This window comes from Phoca vitulina, unplaced genomic scaffold (assembly GCF_004348235.1).
Source record: "Phoca vitulina isolate PV1807 unplaced genomic scaffold, GSC_HSeal_1.0 scaffold2, whole genome shotgun sequence".
Taxonomy (NCBI): domain Eukaryota; kingdom Metazoa; phylum Chordata; class Mammalia; order Carnivora; family Phocidae; genus Phoca; species Phoca vitulina.
This window is the reverse complement of record NW_022589705.1, coordinates 23716970-23739011: the sequence shown is the minus strand read 5'-3', so window position 1 is coordinate 23739011 and position 22042 is coordinate 23716970. Positions and strand designations below refer to the sequence as shown.

General features: G+C 46.3%; 1 protein-coding gene across 1 annotated transcript in view; it reads right to left on the bottom strand.

Annotated features, from left to right (window-relative positions):
• Nucleotides 1-22042, bottom strand: part of ABCA4 (ATP binding cassette subfamily A member 4) — a 132682-nt gene that overhangs the window by 50868 nt on the left and 59772 nt on the right. Inside the window, exons 16-26 of the mRNA XM_032423312.1 lie at nt 20108-20312; nt 16550-16615; nt 13471-13560; nt 11598-11772; nt 9448-9579; nt 8356-8495; nt 7749-7886; nt 6576-6769; nt 5189-5273; nt 2165-2370; nt 1755-1803 (exon numbers count right to left, since the gene is read on the bottom strand). Coding sequence (XP_032279203.1) covers nt 1755-1803; nt 2165-2370; nt 5189-5273; nt 6576-6769; nt 7749-7886; nt 8356-8495; nt 9448-9579; nt 11598-11772; nt 13471-13560; nt 16550-16615; nt 20108-20312 — 1480 coding nt within the window. The remainder of the gene's footprint in view (nt 1-1754; nt 1804-2164; nt 2371-5188; nt 5274-6575; nt 6770-7748; nt 7887-8355; nt 8496-9447; nt 9580-11597; nt 11773-13470; nt 13561-16549; nt 16616-20107; nt 20313-22042) is intronic.

Genomic DNA, 22042 nt, shown 5'->3' with positions numbered 1-22042 from the left:
TCATCCAATCTGTGTGAGCTCAGTTTCTGTCTTAGCAGCCTCATGAGATTATAGTGACAATCAAAACAACGGATGTTACGTGCTCCATGAAGTATAAAGAGCTAAACAAGGTTGAAGTAAAAGATGATTTGTAAATTAGGATGTTGCTAAATCTTAATCAGAAATCACATACTGTGTTAAAACTTGGCATGTATTAACTCATTTAATTCTCTCAACAATCCTAAAAGGTGGATACTATTAATTGCCCCATTTTGCAGATGAGGAATCTGAGGTACAAAGAGGCTAAGTATTTACCCAAAGCCACTCAGTTAGTAAATTGTGGAGCATATTATCGAGATCTGCCCTACTCTAGCAGCTACACTCTTAACCTCTATCCCTGTATGTCTCTTTGGAACATCCTATTCTATGCCCGGGCTGACCAGTCTTCTGATGTCCAATTTATTCTCCTGAGAAGATCTAATTATTAAGGAGTATTTTGTGCTGATGAAAGCCCCAACTCTTGAAAACATCATAGCTTCTGATATATATTTGCATATTTTCATTTCAAGTCTTGGTTAATGTAAGTCTTTGTCTTTGGGTGACCTGGGAGAATTCCATTTCTGTGTCTATAAAGCTGGAAAGAACACCTGGGCTGCTCCCACCCTCTCCGGCAGACTGCCCTTCCCTCCCCACTCTGCCAGGATGCCCACCTCTTCTGGCTACCATGTGACTCACCTGGGCCAGGCAGCACATTTGGGCTGGTGTATTTGACCACTGGTAGTTCTAGGCATAGCTGATAAACAGACTTCTGGGACCACTTACGAAGCAAGATGAAAACTATATATCTTAAGAGTTGGCATCAGAAACTTCACAGGGAGGAAATTGTCTTTGCACAGGAAAATACTGTGGTATTTCTCTACTGAGTAGAAAAAGGTAACCAATAGCGGGAGCCCAAGGCATTGAAGGAGAATGGCATGCAGCTTTGCCCATGAGCAGGAGAGAGGAAAACACAGCAGAGACAGAGGAGGCAGATAGAGGATTTTATCAGTGTGGGAGGATGCCTATTATTCTATCAGAAGCGGCCTGGGTCATGGCAGGTAATTCTGCCTGCATGTCCATCTCCCTATCTCCTATCCTCCACAGGAAATTCACTCATGAATGCTTTCTGTGGCTCTGGAGTTTTGGTAGAAATCACAGAAGGGGCTAGTTGGAGCCCAGGCTCACACATGTAGAAGAGAGACCCCCAAATCCACAGCAATTATGCAATTATGGCCTCCACAGTTGCAAAGTTCCATAGGGCACTAAATGAAAGCTCAGAATAATTTTATCTCTATTTCAAAGAGGCCAGAAGATCCCAGCTGGTATCTGGGTTGTATTCACTGTCACCATTATCTCTAGGGACTCTGTGGGCTGTCACTCATGCAGACCAGACAGGAGTGGATCAGAGGCCTGGCGGAGATAAGAGGAGCAGATGAGGATGGTGATGTGGCAGGTATAGGAGACCCGAAAGTGGGATGAGAAACTTGGGGGTGGTGAAGCTCCCAGCCTGACCTCCTTAAGAATCCTGATTCATCTAGTCTTTGCACCCAGACCTAATTACATTTGTCATTCCTTTGTCATTTAAAGGAACCAAGAATGCAAAATGTGTGTTATTTGGGGGTCAGATAAATACAATGGAGGGGTATTTGCCTGCTTTGTTGCTTCATGAAATTTTCCTTAGATTTTCAATACAGAGCTTGGGGAGTGTGGTGAGGGAACACACTCTGGAATCATACCAGCAAACAGAGGTCCTGAGTCAGAATCCTCCGTGACCTTCAGAAAAATCTGTCAAGAAAGGAAAAAGAGAACATTTGGTTTAGGCATTCCATTCTCAGAAAAAAATCTAACCCAAGCTCAGTTTTGTTGGGTGCTGCTTCATAATGGAAAGAAAATATATTGCGATTTATCTAAGAACACAGTCATCTATAAATATAAAAGTGTGTGCACATAGCGACCACAGCTACGTGAAACATGTTTCTGGATGGACAGAGGCACGAAGAAGTGAGCCAAAAATGAAGATTGTTGCTATGCTTGGGTGGGGAGTTACAGCTTTTTGCCTTTATAAAACGTCCCCCTAATATTAGACTTCTGCAAAGAACCACATTCTCTGCTACCTCAGGGGAGCCAGCTGGAATCTCTGCCTTACCTCTTCCAGGGGAGTGTCAGAAATTCCAAAACTGCTGAGCCCCAGGTCGGCTAGTGTGCCCTCGAGCTCTCTGAAAAGGCTGGTGTATGCTCTCTGCTTGAGATTCTTATTTGGAAGAAGGAAGATAAGTTCTTGACCAATGCATTCCACCAGTTTTGCCTCTGGAACATGGTGTTGTACCATATCCATCAGCTCATTCACATCTCCTAGGACAAAAAAAAAAAAAAAAAAAAAGGAGAGAGACTGACATCAACTCTGTCTTCCAGAACTGAACCTGGGAGACGGTGAGCCTGCTCACATCCCCTACTTTCTTCCGCTTTCCATTTGAGGAAGGGGCATTTCATTCCTCAGTAGTGACTCCTGCGGAGGACTAATGATGCCTCCTGTCCGTTTTAGCTTTGCTGGCCCAGTGAAGGGCACTGAGAGGGAGAGGGAGAGGGAAGCACTAACAGCACACCCCACTAACTAGCTGGGCCAACCTGGCAAGGTCATGTAATGTTCCCCTGCCAGTTTTCTCCTTTGTGCAATCAAATGGTCTGTCCCTTGCAAGCTATGTAACATCACGCAGGTCATACCCTCTTTTTTTCATCGGTTCAGAGGGGAAAATAATGGCACCCACCCACTTTACTGTTATTTATGAGGACCGGATGAATTAATACACACAAAACACTTAGAATGACATGTCTGGCGCCTAGGTAAGTATTAGCTGCTACTGTTATTATGAACATCATCTCTAGTAAGAAAGCTCTTATCATTATTGTTGCTCATTCTTATTCACCACAAGCCTGAAGGTTAAGTCAAAGTTCCTTTCATTTTCCTTGTCTGGCCCGAGCTGTAGGTGATTTGCCCAAGATGCATACCTGGGACTGGTGCCCAAGCTGGAGAAGAACTCCCCTTCCTAAATCACACACCAATGCCTGGTCTAACTCTTTGAAGGAATGTGCCACTTCCCTTGGGACTGCACCTGCCTCCTCCAACGAACAAACTAACCAACCTTAACACCTTGATCTCAGGAAATGCTGAAGGGGATCAAGAAGCTGTGGAGTCAGACTGGGGCTGGGGGGATGGAGTGTAGGGTGTACAACATGGGGTGTGAGGAAGTGTTCAGTAACAAGTATTTACCCTACACCCTCATACAGTCAGAATTGTATTTTATGCATAAGCATGTATTACTTTGAAATTAAAAATCTAATTAAAAAATTTTAAAGCATGTATGTGAAGAGACAGTTCCCTATTATCTTGAGAAGCAGGTCAAAGGGAGAAGGATTCTAGGGACTCAGAACCCAGGTCTCGTGCATTTCTGCCAAGCAGTCCTCTCAATTAGGGCCACCTGGTGGGTTCTTTGCTTTCTTTGTTTTAAAAATGACCCATGTGGAGGGATTTCATGGCTTTCAATCCATGTCTTTCTCTCGAGCTGGACTGGAAGCCTTGTTTTATGTCAGATTCACAAAGTGGACTCAATTGTCTTTAGCTCTGGGATGACTTCACACAGGGGCTGGAGGGCTCCTTGGGTGAGGAAGCAGCTTTGCCCTAAACAGCTCTCCAGGGGTCATGTGCATTGTTCTCTGAGGAAGGAAATCGAGCCCGAAGCTGCTGGATTCCCAGGAATTGTGTCTTAGTCATGTGTGTCAGCCTTCCAGGGGGAGTCCTGGAGGGCTGCAGGCTTGCAGCATCTGGCAGGGAGGTCTGTGCGTTTGTGTGGTGCATGGTTGTGTGAGAGGGGAAAGCCTTGCGAGGAAATAACTGGGGAGCAGAATGATCTTCTTTCTCTTATTTGGGGCATAACAACTTACTGTGCTTCCTACAGTTCACAGCATCCCTCTTATAGCAAAATAAATAAATAAACATTTGTTTAGAAATAAAGGAATATTAAAAAAAATTACTCCAGTCAGCAGGCCCTGTTTCCAACTTGATTTTGGTGCATCACTGTATTGGTTTTTAAAAACTATCAATGTCTTGACCAAGATTCCTCCTGGGAGGGAACTCCAGCAAGCAGGGAGAGACCCATGGCAAGGCAGGCTAGGGGAAAGATACAGAGCTGTCACCCTGAAAGGATGTGTTCCTATGCGCCACAGGTTCTGTCCGTGCAAAGAGTGGGCAAGAGAGTGGATGTGATGCGGACCTGGGCGTTTTCCCTCAAATTTCAAGCATGGTATGTAAATAGTGTCTAGTTTTCCTGTTTCACTAGATTTTAGTCAGTAAATTCTCCAGATTTAGAAAAAAAATTGTACTAAATAGAGAACTTTGTTTTTTCTTTGCTAAGCAGATAGTTTCCCCCTTGTCATCAACCCGGGTCAGTACACAGGTTTCATTTTGCTCCCTCTTAGGGATATGGGGTGTGTGGTCTTCCATTTGCAAAGACACCCCAGAGGCTGGATGGAAGTGGGCCTTCATGGAGGACAGCAAGAGTTGTTGGCAAGTACTCTGGGTCCCTGAGGTCAGATCCCTTGGGATGGGTGCGTACAGTGAGAGCCTCTCTTCTGCATCTCCCTGAAGGTGGGGGTGCCCCCGACGAGGTTTAACACACCCTAACTCAAGGGAGAACTGCTGGGAAGTTGGGACGCTGAGGGAAAGTCAGGAGTGTAACAAGGATGTGTGACTTGGCATCCACTCCGTACATTCTGACTGTCTGGAAAAGTTCACTCTGGGAGCTGTATGTTACCATGGCTTCACCCGAGGGCCTCACCTGGCACCTACAGTAGCCCTTCTCCAGACACTTAAGTAATGCTGCCTGGAGCCAGGGCAGAAGGACCCAGGAAAGGAGGCTTAACAGGGCTAGGACGAGGAGTGAACAAACACTGGATTCCTTAATTAAGGGAGGAGGCCCTTAGGCCCGGGGCTTTTAAAGTCCCTCTGGGAATGGAGGAGAAAGAAGGTCAAAGAGAAAGATGAGCAACTGCATGGGCTTGAGAAATGCAGTGTTCTCTTTTCTCCCATTAAAACGTCTGACAACAGGATACACCCAACCATACCGAGAGATGATCGCCAGACAAGAACCAAGACACAGCCTGCCCCAGGGCGTACCGTCCAAGACTTGTTCCGGAGTCATCTCATCTATGTGGGCTGGACACCTGCCGGAGAAACGCTCAGACGCACAGCTGCAGGTCGCCTACAACAGACGGGCGTCAGTCACTTGAACGACCGCATCTCCCTGATGCCGACTGCTATCCCCACCGCGCCTCATTTGTTTCTTGCCGCCAAAACTGGTCAACAAATTTTGCCCCCCCACTTTTTTTTTTTTTTTTAAAGATTTTATTTATTTATTTGAGACAGAGAGAATGAGAGAGAGAGAGCACATGAGAGGGGAGAGGGTCAGAGGGAGAAGCAGGCTCCTTGCCGAGCAGGGAGCCCGATGTGGGACTCGATCCAGGGACTCCAGGATCATGACCTGAGCCGAAGGTAGTCGCTTAACCAACTGAGCCACCCAGGCGCCCCTTGCCCCCCCCACTTTAATATATTACTTCATGTGAGCATTCTGAGGGTGTGGCTATTTGATTTTATCGTGGAGAGTGTGTGAGTCAGGCACAGAGAGTAATAGCACCTCAAAGGACACCCTTGGCTTGTCATTATCATATGACAGCTGTAGGTCGGCCTGTGCAGGACATTCTGCTCCTCTGTCCCCGTGGACGCACGCTGGCCTGTGGAAGCCTACCCAGGACAGGAAAACCTGGAGGCACCCAACCCTTACACTACGAAGCCGGAGCCCTAGGTCATGCTACAAAGTAACCAGCCCGACCACTCGAACAGGAGCAGTGCCTAGTCTCGAGGAGGCCAGAGGACGTTCATAATACTTTCTCTCACTTATCGTCTCCACGTCCCTGACAAGCAGGAGCAGAGCTGATCAGTTTCGTTTTCTGCGTGCAAAGAAACCAACACTGACAAGCAATTAAGGAATTTGCCTGGGATGACATAGTCCTCCACCTCGCTGCTACCCAGACCCGAACCTGGTCTCCTGACAATGCTGAGGGGGGTCTCCGCTAATGGGTATTGTCTGGCTTCATCATTTTCAGCTGATAGTTCCCAAGAAGGCCTTTCCTTGGCTTTCATTTCCCAGTGGACTTTGGGTTGAGTTAGGGAACATAAACACTGGAATGAAACATGGGAAGCTTCAAAAGCCACTCTCCTTCCCAGCGTGCCACCTTGCAGCCTGAGACGCTTCCGTGTGGCGGCACACCCCGTGTGTGTGTAGGGTTCTGGAGTACCATAACCTCAGCTCGTTTCATTTGGGGTAAAGCATCTCTGGAGGAGGGTTCGCAACATCCATTTATCAAAATCTGCAAAGAGTTTCAGAAACAAAGAAGTAGATTCTGGCCGCTAGAGCCTGACTGCGGTGGAGACGCCGGGCATGGCAGCACCACGCCGTGTGCTTCTTCTGACCCAACACGGACTCTTTCCCCGGGCACGTGCATACCTCACAGCCTGCTCTTTCGTTCTGGATGTTTTTCATCTTGCGCACCAAGGTTAAGTAGAAGCCCGTGCCAAAGCAGCTCTTCAGGAAGAGCGGGGTGCCCGAGCAGTAGAGCCTTCCCTGGGAAATGATGGCGATGCGGTCCCCGAGGAGGTCGGCCTCGTCCATATGGTGAGTGGACATGATGATGGTTCTGCCTGCAAAGGCAGAGGTCAGGGGATCACCGGACAGGCCTGGGCAGGGCGGTGCGGAGAGGATGCAGAGCAATCTCCCTGTGACACGGGCATAAAAACTGGAAGTGGATCAATAAAAACAAGTATTTTGCAACAAAGTCCAGAATACTAGAATAAGAACAACAGCAGCTGACGTTTTATAGCACCCTGCATGCTGTTAAGCACTGTCACATACAGTATCTCTTCATCTGGCATTGGACCTGCTTCCAATAAATCACTGTGTAGGGGACCTATTTATTACAGTTAGTCGGCATCTGTTGAGTTCCATATGTATATTCTCTGGATCATTAAGTACTGCACTTATAATCTTCTCAAAGAACACACACATACTTTGAAACCAATGGGAAATGTCATGAAAAGAAAATGGTAATGAGGATTCCAGGATGGCAAACTGACCGTGGGACCGAGTCACGCCATCACATTCATGGGCCCTCTGAGCTCTGCCTGCCATCTTTCTGGATCTGCACCCTTGGGTTAGAAGGTGCTGGGATAGAGGGAAGCCCGTCCCATTTTGAGACACTGCTATCTGCTGTAGTCCTCTGGAGCACGGGACACATGCACGTCACCCACACACCTGGTCCTAATGGTCATCTGACAGCTACGGAGTTTCCTGGGATGTCTGCATGTGACTTGGGTCTTCTTAGTCAAAGAGGAATTTTGCCTAGAGCTGCATGCCTTGTTCCAGACAGAAGGGCTGCAGGTTGAGAGAACCTTTTAGAATAATTGGGGAAGTAGGCTGCTCCATTAGTGACTCCCTGTCTTTATTGGTATAAACATTTCAGGATGCTTCCCCTGGAACTCGGATTCATTCAAGTCACTGCTCAATTCTGTCAGAGTGTAGTTATGGCTGTTAAGTATGCTCAGTTCCAAAGCACCACGGTGAGAGCGGGGGTCACAGACAAAGGCTGGTTGAGAGCACAGGGCACCGAGCAGAGGCCATTACCTGAGCGGTACTTCAGGAGCAGGTCCCAAATTGAGCGTCTTGAGTAGGGGTCCACCCCTGAGGTGGGCTCATCCAGAATGACAACCTTGGCACCTCCCACGAAGGCAATGGCAACAGACAGCTTCCTCTGCATGCCACCTAGAGGTCGGTACAAGACAACAGAGTCACAAGGGCTGTGGAGGACGGGAGGAGAAAGGCCCAGGGCTGGCGGTGTAAGGGGGGGGGGGGCGGCGTGCCTTCCAGGAGCAGCTTGATGTTGCCTCCTTAGAGGTTTGTACAGTGTTCAAACCCTAGTGGTGTACAGGCCTCTTTAAATGCAGAAAAGGCATGAAATGCAGAAATGCAGAAGCAGATAAGACCATTTGAAGGCTGTTCTCACATCTTAGTTCAAACCCACGAATGTCAGAACAAATACAGCCCAGGCTGCTACAAGATAGGGTTCCATGTGGGAAATGATCGAGAGGTGGGTTGCTCTTAGGTGCACAGAGTAATTTTATAGAAGTGCTCCACCTCTTAGGAGGTTTCTTAGAAGCCTCCCCTTCTGCCAGTGTCCTGGAAGACAATGGATTTGCCATCCGTAGCCCTGTCTTTTTCCAATACCAAGCACCTGATAGATCCTGAGCTTCTTCGTTCCTCTTGTGGTGGAGGCCTGTGTCCTCCAACATGGCTTCCATCTCCAGCTGGGCCTCTTCCCAGGACTTCCCTTTCAGCTGGGCATAGAACAGGATGTGTTCAGCCACTGTGAGGCTAGGGGACAGAGCAATGAGAGAGGCAATGGGCTCAGCAATTCCACCTCTAATGATTCACCTTATAGGAACAATTAAGGATGAGCACAAAGTTTTAGCAGTGAAGATGTTCATCATGGTGCTGTTTATAATACCAAAAAATAAAAAACAAAAAACAAAAGAAAACCCAGATCCTGCTAAATATCTAATAAGAGGGGACAGTATATTTATATAATGGCATAGTATATAAACATAAAAATTATTTTATTGAAGAATATGTAATGACATGAAAAGATGTTCATGATATCTTGAGTGAAAAAAACACAATTGCTTTAAAAATGGAAGATTACAAAACTGTATGCAGAGTTTTATTCTCCTTTATAATGTTAAATAATATATCTATACATGCATAGGAGAAAGTTCTGAAAAATCATATACCAAGGTGTGAACCGTGGTTATCTCTGGATGGTGAAATTACAGATGACTTCTATTTTCTTCTTTTAATCTGTATTTCCTCCCTTCCTTTCTTTAATTAGTATATATCACTTTTTAAGTAATAAGTAAAAGTTTGGGGGAAAAGCAACTGAAAAGCCTCCCGAAAAGTCAGTTTTTAGTGCCTGGCTTAAGAGTGAAAAAAGGAACAATGGTCTCCTCTCTTGGTCCCTGGGAGGGAGTATTTTAGGGTTGAGCGAGGGGCCCCAGGATGGGCCACCCTGTTGGAGAGCGGGGTGCATTACTCTTCTGAGGGGGCAGACCTCAGCTCCCAGTGCCAGAGGCATAGTCTGAGTTTCTGAAGGATACCTCTCATAGCAGGAAGGACCAGGGACCTTGAATACGGGGAAACCAAACAAGAATACTGCCTCCTGCCCCCAGAACTGGCATCCTTGAGCTCAGCTGTAGAGAACATGTGTGTTGGGGGGGTGGTCAGGGTGGGAACAAGGCATGGAGAGGGTCTCAGTTCCTGTTCTACTTACTGGTGGAATAGGATGTTGTGCTGTGGACACATGCCAAGACTCTGCCGGACTGCATCCAGGCTGGTTTCAATGTCCTTTCCCCCAATGAGCACAGTCCCTGATGTTGGGGGCAACAGACCCGTCAGGATTGACCTGTCAAATGCAGGAGTCAGTGACAGAAAAGATGACCATGAGCAGTATCCCCACTCCAGCGTTGCTGAGGACTCTCACAGTGACTCCTGCATTTGCTCTCAATTGAAACCAAACCATTATTAGCTGTGGGGACCAACAGGTTCCCATACAGGCCTTAGATGCTTCTAAGCATCTACTGTGGATGATCCAGGCCCTACTGTGGATGACCACTTCTGCCTTCTCTGCTTCTATTTATTTCCTAGGGCCCCAGGCGGGCACTGATGGGTCCTCAGGGTTCCCAGCTGCAGAACATTCACTACAGAACATCCCTCCCCAGCTCAGTCATCACCACTCCTGGTGCTGTAGGGGCTCAATTAAAGGTGTGCAGTGTGTATAGGTCAATACGTGCCTGATATCACTATTACAAAGCATAGGGAAGGATCTTAATGAGAGCTCAGGCATTCAGTATGTATTTGTTGATTAAGTGATTGAAGGCAGGCAGAGGAATTACCACCAACAATATCATTTTTGGATTCAAAACAAAAAGCTCAATATCCATGTTGGCCTTTTTTTTGGTAAAATGAGAAATAATGATGCCCACCTCATGGGTTTGTTGTGAGGATTAAATGAGTTTACACTTGTAAAGCACTTAGAACCGTGCCAGCATAAAGTAAAGCTCAAAAGTATTATTACTATTTTTAGGGCCCCTGGGTGGCTCAGTCGGTTAAGTGACTGCCTTCGGCTCCGGTCATGATCCTGGAGTCCCAGGATCAAGTCCCACATCGGGCTCCCTGCTCAGCGGGGAGTCTCCTTCTACCTCTGACCCTCCCCCCCTCATGCTCTCTCTCTCTCTCTCATTCTCTCTCTCTCTCAAATAAATAAAATCTTTAAATAAAATAAAGTATTATTACTATTTTTATTAAACAGTGTGTTTCACCTCCCAGGGGAAGTTGCATTTTCAGCAGTCGATGAAGTAATGTGTTTGCCTTGAGAAGCCCTGAGGTCTTGGGTGGTGCTCTGGGCTTTCTGACCATATTAGTTAACAAGGTGAGCAATCAGTTGGATATATTGCTGCCTGGCCCAGCCAGCTCTGTCCCTGAATTCAGATACAATCTCAGGTTATCTGAACTTGTACTTAGAAGCTGAAATCTCTGTTGATCAACCACTAGAGGGAAACAGAATCAAATATAATGGCACCCTCCCCACATTCCACTCACACTGAACCTCCCTCAGAGAACATTCCAACGTAGGGTGTATACTGCTGATCCTTCCTGGTGCTCTGTAAGAGGTCAAAGGACTTGAAGACCACGTATCACACGGCTTCCCGACCCCCTGAGAGGACTGTCCCTGACACTCCTTGGGAAACCTTAGCTAGCCACGTTCTCCTTCTCAGCAGATGGCGCTCTGATCCCTTAAAAAACGAGGAGAGTTTCCTGACCTTTCTATGCAGAGCTTGCATCCTCCTTGAACTTTATCTTCCAATCGCCAGGTGGTTACCCCATAGGCCCCTCTAGGGAGCACACCCTTTTTACTTTCTCCAAAACAGATCGGTAAAGGAATCCTCTTTGGAAATAAGTAGTACTCTATGGACCAAGGGCGTGTGATGGTGATGGCTATGACTTTAGCACCATCACTGATTGTAATAACACTGGAGAGGTTGGGGATGGGCAGACAGGCTCACAGTGTCAGAGACCAGACAACTGAAAAGACCTGGCTCTTGCCCTCACTGAACCATTACAAGTTGGTGACACCAGAAAGTCACTTCAACTCTCTAGATGTCCACTTCACCAGCACACAAAGGGGGCAGTAAACTTACTTCAACTCCCTTTCCCACTTCTTGTGAGGATCAAATAAAACAACGTACATGAATGAGCTCTAAATACTGTAGTATGCTTTACATATTCTCGGGACACAAATACATAGTACATTTTTGTCACTAATACTCAGTGGGAAAGAGTAGACTGCAGCTAATGGGGCAGAACAGAGCCAGAAAATAACAGGATAGAAGAGTAATCCAGGCTCTTTGCCCGAAAACTCACAAGGTGGTAGTTTTCCCTGCTCCATTGTGACCAAGGAACGCGGTGATCTGGTTCTCGTAGAAGGTAATGTTAAGACGGTCCACGGCTGGTCTGCTGTAGGGATGAAAAACCTTCACCAGATTTTTCACACATACCCCAGGAACCAAGCCTGGAAGTTCACGTTCAAAGAAGGAGTCTTGGAGGAAAAAAATGAACATGATGTAAGTATAATGCTGTAATGTACACATTCCCCAAGGCTTGCTCTTCAGACCACTGTCTTTTGCCCCGATGGCTTTGGCTGTGACTTTGTAAGGCTGACTACAAAATAATCATGGTAATAATAGTACCTAACATTTATTAAGTGGTACTATGTGCCAGGCTTTGTTTAAGTGCTTTATATGGATTACCTCATTTTACCCTTATAACAGCTCCGTGGGGACAGATGTTATTATGCCCATTTTTATAGATGGGGAAACCTAAGGCACAGAGACATCAAATATCCAATCAAGGTCACACAGCTCATGAACAGCAGAGCTGGAATTCAAACCCAGAGTGCACTCACTGTATATATGGAGAGTTAGCCCGAAGCTCAATCTTCAGCCCAGGCTGTCATTTCCAACAGTCTGTGGGGCATTTCCTCATGCCCCACATTCTGGTAGCAGCTCAGGCTCCTTATCTTCCTCCCAAAACATAACTTTCCCTCAGACTCTCCCATGTCCACTCCTGTAACCGCCCTTCTCCTGGTTACCTTGGCTCAAGCCTTTGTGTTAACTTTGCCTAAAGTGGACTTCTCAGTTACTGGGTAGGACAGTCTACTCTTTCTCATCACTACCCCTCCAACTCCACACCTCCACTCATCCATGCCTTTCCAGTGCAGATCCTTGTGACCATGCTGTCCACTTCTCCCAACCTCCAGTCCCCCTCTGCTTGAGTTCACCTTGTACAGTACCACTTCCTTTGTGAACATTGTAGGTTCTGAGCATTGACTCCCCTGCAAAACAACATCCTTCTCCTATGTGTGCCTTCTGGTCTTTCCTGTAACTAAGACGGAATCGGGCCCAGCCATCTGATTTTGGCCTTGGAACTCCACGCTGGGAGGGCCATGCCAGAGGCACTGTTGACTGCAGCCCAGCTCTCCGAGGGGCCAGAGGTCACTGACCTCAGCTTTGTGAAATGGCACCTGGGTTGGGCCAGAGGCCTGGGGGCCGGACCCTCTCAAGCAGTGGCAGGCAAAGTCCAGAGGAGGGGATAGCAAGAGCATTTTAACATTCACAGAGAAGCACATATGTTTAGGGAAGGGAGAACATGGGGAGACGTACAGAACTGGTCTAGGAGAGAAGGTAAGGAAGGCAAAGCCCGGGAATACTTGCAAAGCTAATTCTTTACTTCAGGAATTATTAGGTAACTTCCACAGTCAGGAAAGGCTTTTGATGGTTTGAATGAATGGGCTTGTAGATATGTAAACCACGAATGAAGTGTAGTCAGCTCCACTAGACTCCTTCCTCCTGTGCACAGAAGCATTTATTTTTGTCTTTCCTTATAGCTCATATCCGCTTTAAGTCCCAGTGACCCAAGTTATTGTTCTGGCTAAATCCTCGGAAGTCAGCACATTTGTGCAACTCACTCGGGACTTGCCTAACAAGGGCACAAACACACCACATACTTGGGATTTGCTTTCTCCAGGAAATATGCGTTAATGTCTGGCTGGACCATTCATTCCACACACGTGCGGCTCAGCCCTTGAGAAGCTACCAGGTTTAACCCCTGTCAAAAGAGTCTGTTTCCTGGGGTCTGCTGCACCCCAGTCATGAAGTGTATTGCTCCATCCTTTTACAGTACTCTGCACCTTCTCCTTGCCTATGCTCTGCGTTCTTTATTTATTTATTTTTTTTACCTTTTATTCCTTCCGGGTGTTCCGGATCCTCCATTTCCTCTGTTACGGGTTCCGTCTTTTCCAGAGCCTTTTCTCCTCTGGTTGAACACCCTGCACCAACCAGAAGCCACGGTTACTCCTGGTGAGAGCTAACAATCAGTAAAAGCAGGAAAAGGAAGGGAGAGGGAAGGGGTGGCAGAGTTTCCTACCACAGCTAGAAAACACGGTTCCCTCAAAAGGCCAAGTCAGCATTCCTGGGACCAGCCCTGAGCATGGTTCTGCCGCCCACCGACCTGTGGGCCTGTAAAGTCCCGAAAATGGCTGCCAGTGCCTCCTGGCTGGCTGGCTGGTCGGTCAATCTTTGCCAAGCCCAGATGGAGCTTTATAACAGGTGTTTGACCTCATCCTCTTAACACGCCAGCAAGGGCCCACAGTGTCAGAAATTATAATTTAAAAAAATATTCACAAAACCAGGACTCAGTTTGCAATGGGTTAATTTTCTTTACCTCACCAGCAGTACTTCTTGCTCCAGTCAAAAATAAGTCAAAGTCATGGTGAATCTTGAGAAAAGCTCATTCAAGGTGATATGATGGATGGCCAGCTTAAATTACAGATTGAGAAATAATTTACCTGAGCATTTTTATGGGCATTCAAGTCTTTTGGGACTAACACCAGAGTTGAGCCTGGTTGAGGTATAGGCTCGTATAAATTGTAAAGTATGGTGTAAACACACACACACACACACACATTCTCACACTGATACATACACACATACTCTCTCACACACATCAGACATGCACACACACACAGAGGCAATTTTTTGTTGTTGTTGGTAAACTTGGCATTTGGTTTAAAAGGACATCAGGACATCCTGGAAGGGGAAGAGAAGCAGAGGAGAAGCCAGCAAGAGAGGAAAGCAGGGGCAGGAGGAAATTGCTGTCCCCACGCATCTAAAGGCTCTGGCCTCCAGAGCACAGATGTGGGCAGGGGGAGGTTTTTAATGCGACAGCCAACCAGGGCCTCCATCACCCTTGGCTGCCCTCTGGAGATCTGCAGGCTGCAGGTGGAGCAGACAGGAACGGGCCTCGGGGTCAGGGACCTGCCACCTCCAGCACTGCTATTTCTGCCTCCTGAAGGATTGTCAACTCTACTGCCCGCAATGCCTTTGATCACTTTACTAGCTCTCCTACTGCACTAACATGCAGCAAAATAGCAGGGGGAAATATTCTTCTACATAGCTTAGTCATGGGGTGAGTTCCTTGCCAGGCAATGTGTTTCCCAGTTCCAGATTTTTGTCCCAAGTGATCAGCAGGAACACGGGCAAGACACTGGTCCTCTTGGGCTCCATTTCTTCATCTGTGTGTGTGTGTGGGGGGGCGGGTTAGGTGGGGAAACTCAGCTCTTTTCTGATTTTGTTTTTTTTAGAGAGAGTACACGTGCACGCAAGTGTTGTGGGGTGGGCAGGGTGGGCAGGGAGGGCAGAGGGAGAGGGAGAGAGAATTTTTTTTTTTTTTTTTAAGATTTTCTTTATTTATTTGACAGAGAGAGACACAGCGAGAGAGGGAACACAAGCAGGGGGAGTGGCAGAGGGAGAAGCAGGCTTCCCGCTGAGCAGGGAGCCCGATGTGGGGCTCGATCCCAGGACCCTGGGATCATGACCTGAGCTGAAGGCAGACACTTAACGACTGAGCCACCCAGGTGCCCCGAGAGAGAGAATCTTAAGCAGGCTCCATGCTCAGTGTGGAGCCCGACACGGGGGCTCCATCTCAGGACCCTTGAGATCACGACCTGAGCCAAAACCAAGAGTCGGACACTTAACCGACTGAACCACCCAGGTGTCCTTCTTTTCTGATTTTAGAGATTTAGGAATCTACTTCAGTCTAGCCTGTGAGGCAGGTGAAAAATATTTGGCTTCCGTTAGCAAAAATATATGTGATTCATTTTTGGAGCACATTTGTCTTAAGAATTTCTTTTTTGAGAGGCAGATTATCTGCCGAGATTATAGAGGGGGAAAAACATGCCCACAAGTCCTGATACTCACTGAAATTAGAAATATTCCAAGAACACACTCCTGTGTTGAAAATCCCCATTTATAGATTATAACCTTATTATAGTTGAAATTTAAAAGTTCATAGACAAGACAGACAAACCAACATAATGGAAAAATACTGAGCTGTTGAAGTGCTATTTGTTTGAACCATAAAAACAAAACAAAACAAAGCAAAAAAACTGCCCAAGCCTTTTAAAGGCCCTAGGCTAACCCCTTAGAGAAAACAAACCTCTATCTTAGTGCTTAAAGGATAAATCCTGGCCCAGGCCCCAAAATACAAAGTAAAGTGCAGGTAGGTGAGGAACAAACAGATTGGAAAGTATTTCCTTTGCTTCCAGAAACTCCCAGCTCCAAGGAAGTCCCCAGCTCTCAGGTCAGGAATTTCTTGCCTTCTCATACCTCACAATAGAGTCTATGGAACTTCTAGAACTCTCCCTGGGCCTCCTGTCCTGTTCAGTAGGAAAAGTAAATTTTATCTAAGATGCATTCTGGGCAAATGCCCCTTAGCCCTCTTCCCCAATCACAAAGTAAGATGAATTTTAGGAGAGTGTAGGAGTGTTTGTCTTGAAGGTCATAGCTCTGCCGCAGCCTCTGGATGGGCCTTCACCTTAGGAGGATGAATTAATTTATATTTTCAAAAGGAATAAGAAAGCAGGAGAGGAGGCAGAAGAAGACCAGTGCAAAGGTTCCTTTATGATGTTGTGGATCTCTTTGCCTGAAATCAAGGAGTTGCAAGTCATTTGCACCCTAAAGTGGTTTGGCCTTCTTTCCCGAGGACAGTTTCATCCACTGGGCGCAGGTTGTATGAGACACAAGGGTTTATCAGTGCTCAGCCATTCTCCTGGCCAGCGACTCACAGAAGGTGGGTCCCAGAGGCTATGGTGTTGCACCACAGTGGCAGAGCCCCAGGAGGGAACTGGCTAATCGGAACCACACACTTGACATCAGGAGCCCCCTCTACAGCCCACACATATCCAGGACAAAGCCAAAACACTAAGGGGTTTTTTTTTGGGGGGGGGGGGTTTAATTAAAAAATTTTAAATAACTCACCTTCACCGCCAAGCCAATAGGACTCTTGTAGAAGGAAGTACCAAGGAAGTGGGGTTCCGTAGTCCCCTAGAAATGACAGGGAAATAAGGGAAAAAGCCTTAGTAGTCCTACCACAGTTCTACCAAATCGAGAATTTATCTATCTGAACCTCAGAGTATAGCTATAGATATTCATAGTTCATAAGCATTACACAGCTATCCACGGGCTACCACAAAGACTACTCCTTCCAACATGTTTTACTTTAAAAAGTCACTTTTTTTTGGGTGATGCTAAGACTGCAATGCTATGACTGATGATCTTGGTTGATAATAGTTTTCCAAGAAAACATCTTATTAAAGAACTTAATCATGCCCTTTCTCAACAATTACCAGATAATAATAATGATGATGATTGTCACTAACATTTGTTGGATGCTCTTTCCATGTCAGGCATTATTGTAAGCACTTTCCATGAGTTAAAATCTTAATCCTCAAAACAGCCCTAAGGGATAGGTAGTGGTATTCTTGTGGATAAGGAAACAGAGGCACATTGACTTTGAATCATCTGCCCAAGGTCACAGCTAATTAAACAGAGGTGTGGGAATTCCAATATGGGTAATCTGGTTCTAATACCCCTGATCTTAACCACCCCATTCTACTGGATTCCAAGGAAAAGACTCCCAAATTACTTGTCTAGTTCTCTTAGAAGATTTTGCTCCCTATAAAATGTTAATTTTTATGAGAACACACTATCTTTGCTTATTTAATATTATCCCATGTTCCATGGCCACTAGACTGTCAGCCCTTAAAGGGCAGGTTTGGGTCTGTCTTTTCCACCCCCTTTATCCCCAGAACTAGTGCTGAGCCTAACATATAGGTGCTGCTCAGTAAATAGTTATTGGACAAATTAAAGCTTTAGCTTGGCTAAAATAAAGCTCTTGAATTATGGACAAATTGCATTTTCAATCCAACTAATTTTCACTTATTATATCTCCTTCTAGTGGCACAGTAAGATAGAAAAGCTGACTCATGGCAAGGTCAAATGTATTGCTCAAAGTCACCATTATGGGTTGAATTGTGTCCCCCCCTCAAAAAAGATACGTTGAGGCCCATGGTAGGATACAAAATAATACCTGGTCTTGTCCCCAGTTCCCAGCACAGAGCTTGTAAAACCCCTGAAATTTCCTGAGTGATAGGAATGTCTTTTGTTGCTCACAAGGAGCTGAAGACCCTTTCTCAACCACACCTGAGTTTATGCTAATGAGGTGACTCAGGGGAGGGCCTCTAGATAGCTTCAGGATGGGGCTGGTCACCAGAAAAACCAGGCCTGGGAAAAGAGGATGGAAACTTTCAGCCCTATCCTCCATCTTGAGGGAGGAGAAGGGGGCTGGAGATTGAGTTATAAAAACTCTGGAACGAGATTCAGGGAGTTTCCAGGTTGCTAAGCACATCAAGGTGCTGGGAGGGTAGTGTACTTGGAGAGGGTATAGAAGCTCCATGCACCACCCCTCCCACCCCTCCCCTTATGCATCTCTTCCATTTGGCTGCTCCTGAGCTGTATTCTTTATTATAAACTATAATTGCAAGTAGACTACTTTCTTGAGTCCTGTGAGTCATTCCAGTGAATTACTAAAGCGGGGGGGTGGGGGGGATTATGAGAACTCCTGAATTTGTAGTCAGTTGGACAAACGTGTGGGTACCCCGGCACTGCATTTGTGGCTGGCCTCTGAAGTGGGAACAGTCTTGTAGGACTGAATCTTTTTGTGGGGTCTGTGCTAATTCTGGGTAGTTACTGAACTGGGTAGAACTGAATTGATTATTGGACATCTGGTTGGTATTAAAGAAATAGCCGATGTTGGGGGGAAAAAATGACACATTTGGTATCAGAAAAAAAAGACACTAGAGTCCTAACCCTTGGCCTTGTTTGGAAATAGTTATTGCTAATGTACTTAGTTGAGATTAAGTCATACCAGACTAGACGGGAGCCTAATCCAATCTGACTGGTGTCCTTATAGGAAGATAGCCACGTGAGGACAGACAGACAGACAGACAGACAGACACACACACACACACACACACACACAGAGAAAACACTGTGTGAAGATAGAGATTGTTGAAAAACCACCAGAAGCTGGAAGAGGCAGGGAAGGCTCCTTCCCCTGCAGATTTCAGAGAGAGCATGGCCCTGCCAACACCTTGATTTTCTACTTCTAAGCCTCCAGAACTGAGACAAAAAAATTTGTTGTTTTAAGCTACCCAGTTTGTGGTGCTTTGTTATGGCAGCCCTAGGAAGCTAATATAATCACATGGCTCTGATCCAAACCCAGGCCTCCTGGCTCAGCCTAGTAATCTTTCTCCTATTCCAGAGTTGCTGCCTATGTATTTCTCCCAACAAAGGCTATCCCAAGATTATGTGAGTTCGTCCCTCCCCAGGGACTGGGCCCAGCCTCACTCTCCCCTGCCTGCTCCTGGCCACAGCATTGAAAGCCTGGCCATGGCTATCACGGCACAAGGTGGCTGTTGGTTGACTTGGAGCCCACTCAATGAAGTGGGACTTCTCTAGCTACCAGGAAATACTAATTTGAAGGAAAATCTGATTTCTACAAAGCAAATATGAAACTGTGCAAACACCCAATTTTGATTCAGGAGTTGCTTTTCCATGCTGCAGATTAATCAGGTATTTATTCAATGTCCACCAAAAGTCAGGCACTATTTATTGGCATTGAACCTATAACATTGAACAAAACAGACTGTGGGCCTGCTTTCATGGGCCCATATTCTATCAGGGGTAGAGAGTCAATAAAAAAACAAGTAAAGATACATCATGTCAGATAGTGATGTCACAAAAATAAAGTTGGATAAAAGGGACAGAAGCACTGAAGGAATGTAATTTATATAGGGATAGATATTTAGATATTTTCAATCTGGAAAGATCCCAGTGATGAGGTGACATCTCAACTTAGACCTGAACAAAAGTGAGGAAGTAAGCCTGCAGACATGGGGGCGTGGGGTGCAGAAACATGCCGCAGGCAGTGAGAACAGGTACAAAGGTTCTGAGGAGGAAATGTACTGAGTGTATTGAAGAACAATCAGTAAGGAGGCAGATGTGGCTGGAGCAGAGAACATGAGGGAGAAGGGAAGGACATGAAATAAGGAAGATACTTAGTTGGATGCTGATTAATGAAGCATCTTATAGGCCAGGACTGGGACACTAGATCTTACTCTGAACAAGAGGAAAAGCCACTGGAGGGATGTGAACAGAAGGCAGATATCATCTGACCTAGGTTCTGAAAGGATGTCTGAACCTAGTGTGGAGAACAGACTGGCAGGCAGTGATTATGGAAGGAGGCTTGGACCGGGAAGGTAGTGGCATCAGATTCTGGACCTACTTCTAAAGTAGAGCCACCAGCACTCACTGATGGAGTTTTGATTTCAGTTTAAGTTTCAAATGCTGGCTCTGAGGGCCCAAACTGAAAGAGCTTAGAAAGGATAAGATTTAAAGTAGATGAAAGGTGGGGGAAGGCTGGGGATTTAAAGAACCCAATATCAGTACCTTTACCCTATGGGAGTTGACACTTACCTGGAAACACCTGGTCAAGGTACCAGGCAAGCAGGCCATACAGAGCAGCATCAAGGAGCATCATCTTCATGGACATCAGGAAACTGAATTCATCCCCTTCCATGGGACTTTTTCCGATATTGCTCCACTGCAGCCCTAGGCCTTGCTCCTCAAAGCGAGACAGGTACTCAGTGCCAAACCCAAATGCCACGGGAGCCAGCAGGCTCTGCAATGAGGCAAAGAGGGCATATAAGGTGAGCAGAGGTCTTTCACCCCGCCCAACAGCACCCAGCTGCCCACAAGGTAGGGACGAGGGCCAAAATAGTGGCCCAGCTTGTGTCCAGGTATAAGGATAACCCAGCGAGGGGATAAGGCAGTCTTCCCACAGAAAGGGAATTCTGGAAATGCCTCAGGGACCTCATGTAATACTTACCAAGCCACCTCTCATCTGTTCAATGGAGTATAGTTGTGTAATGGGGAAGACAAACGCTACAAAGCACAACATACCAAAGGACCAAAGGTGCTCAGGTTTACCTTCCTACCTTTCCCCCATTCTTCCTACCTCTTTCTTGAGATCACACAGTTCTCTATAGAACAGAGAAAATAACTTGAGGTGCTTTGTGTGAATCCCATCAGAAGGGTCCACAAAGTCATCAGTGTCCTAGGACAGTCTAGGAGACCAGGCAAGGGATGGTCCCATGACCTCCTAAGGACTTATCACTGAGTCCAGAAAAGCCTCAGATTCCACTGATGTCACCTTTTCTCCTCTCCAGACTGAGGACAATCATTTCCTTAGGTTCTCTGTAGAGAGAACAAGTCAACTAAACAGGTGGTATGCAAAAGAAGGCTGAAGAAGGGGTTCCCTGGTCAAGTCCCCACAGGTGGTCACTGGCACGGCAGAAAGCATGTACAGAGCCTACAGAAGCACATTCTCATTTCCTCTGCTCAGAGGCCTCTCTGCAGTTTGTATGACCTGGGGTGGGGTTCAAACTCTCTCTATAGAAGGATGAGATTCCCCAGCTCTATGTTCATAAAAACCATTTTAAAAATTCTCAGCTCAGCCCTGGTCCACACACTTCCAGAACTATAGCTTCTTGGTGGATCCACACACCCATGAAGCTAGCTGTGGCCTCAAAGTACTGATGTCTACCCAGGATATCAAGATAGCCCAGTTCTGCCCATAGGCTGAGTCATAAAGATTTTTTGCTACGAGCCCATTGTGATCATTTTAGAAAATTGGGTGCTATAAATAACAGCAATTAATTTCTTGTTTAACATGAGAAATAAAAGGCAGATGCCTTGGCAGCTCTGTAGCCAAATAAGTTTGGATTATTAGAACAACTTATATCTTAGATCTTCCTCAATAAGAAGTAGGTGGTAGTCCTTTTTTGATCCCACTGCATAGAGAACTATGGAGGGAAGTTCTGGAGGACAAGGAAAGCTGCACCCTAGAGAACCTGGAAGCCAGTTAAGCCTGGTTAATGAGAGGGTGGAAATGGCCCATTTGAAACCGATTAGAGAAAAAGATAGTGCTATTAGTTTGGGAACTGTGAACTAAGAAGTCTGTCTCTCAAGCAATCAAAAGTCAATTTCTAGAGTCCTGCCCTGGCAAGAGGGCTTGGCTCTTAACTGGCTCATTTCTGCACTCCTTTCTGCATGCAGTGGTAGAGTGTGATAAAGACCCTTGTAAACTACCGGATTTGAGTTTTTATGGAGAGAAACAAATGCTTTTAATGAATGGAAACATCTTTCTGGGCAGAACAGTTAGGGAGCACGCTCCCGCCCTTCTGAATCTTCTCACATGCTGCAAAAAGAAAAGTGAGTGAAATGGGCCAAGCTGTTCCTCTCTTATGGACACAGAAAGGACCCGTGAATCAAACTGGTTTTTGATTGCTTCCCAGGGCAGACTCATCAGGCAGGTTTGGTAAGGAGGGACTCTTGGGTAGCTCAGGATGA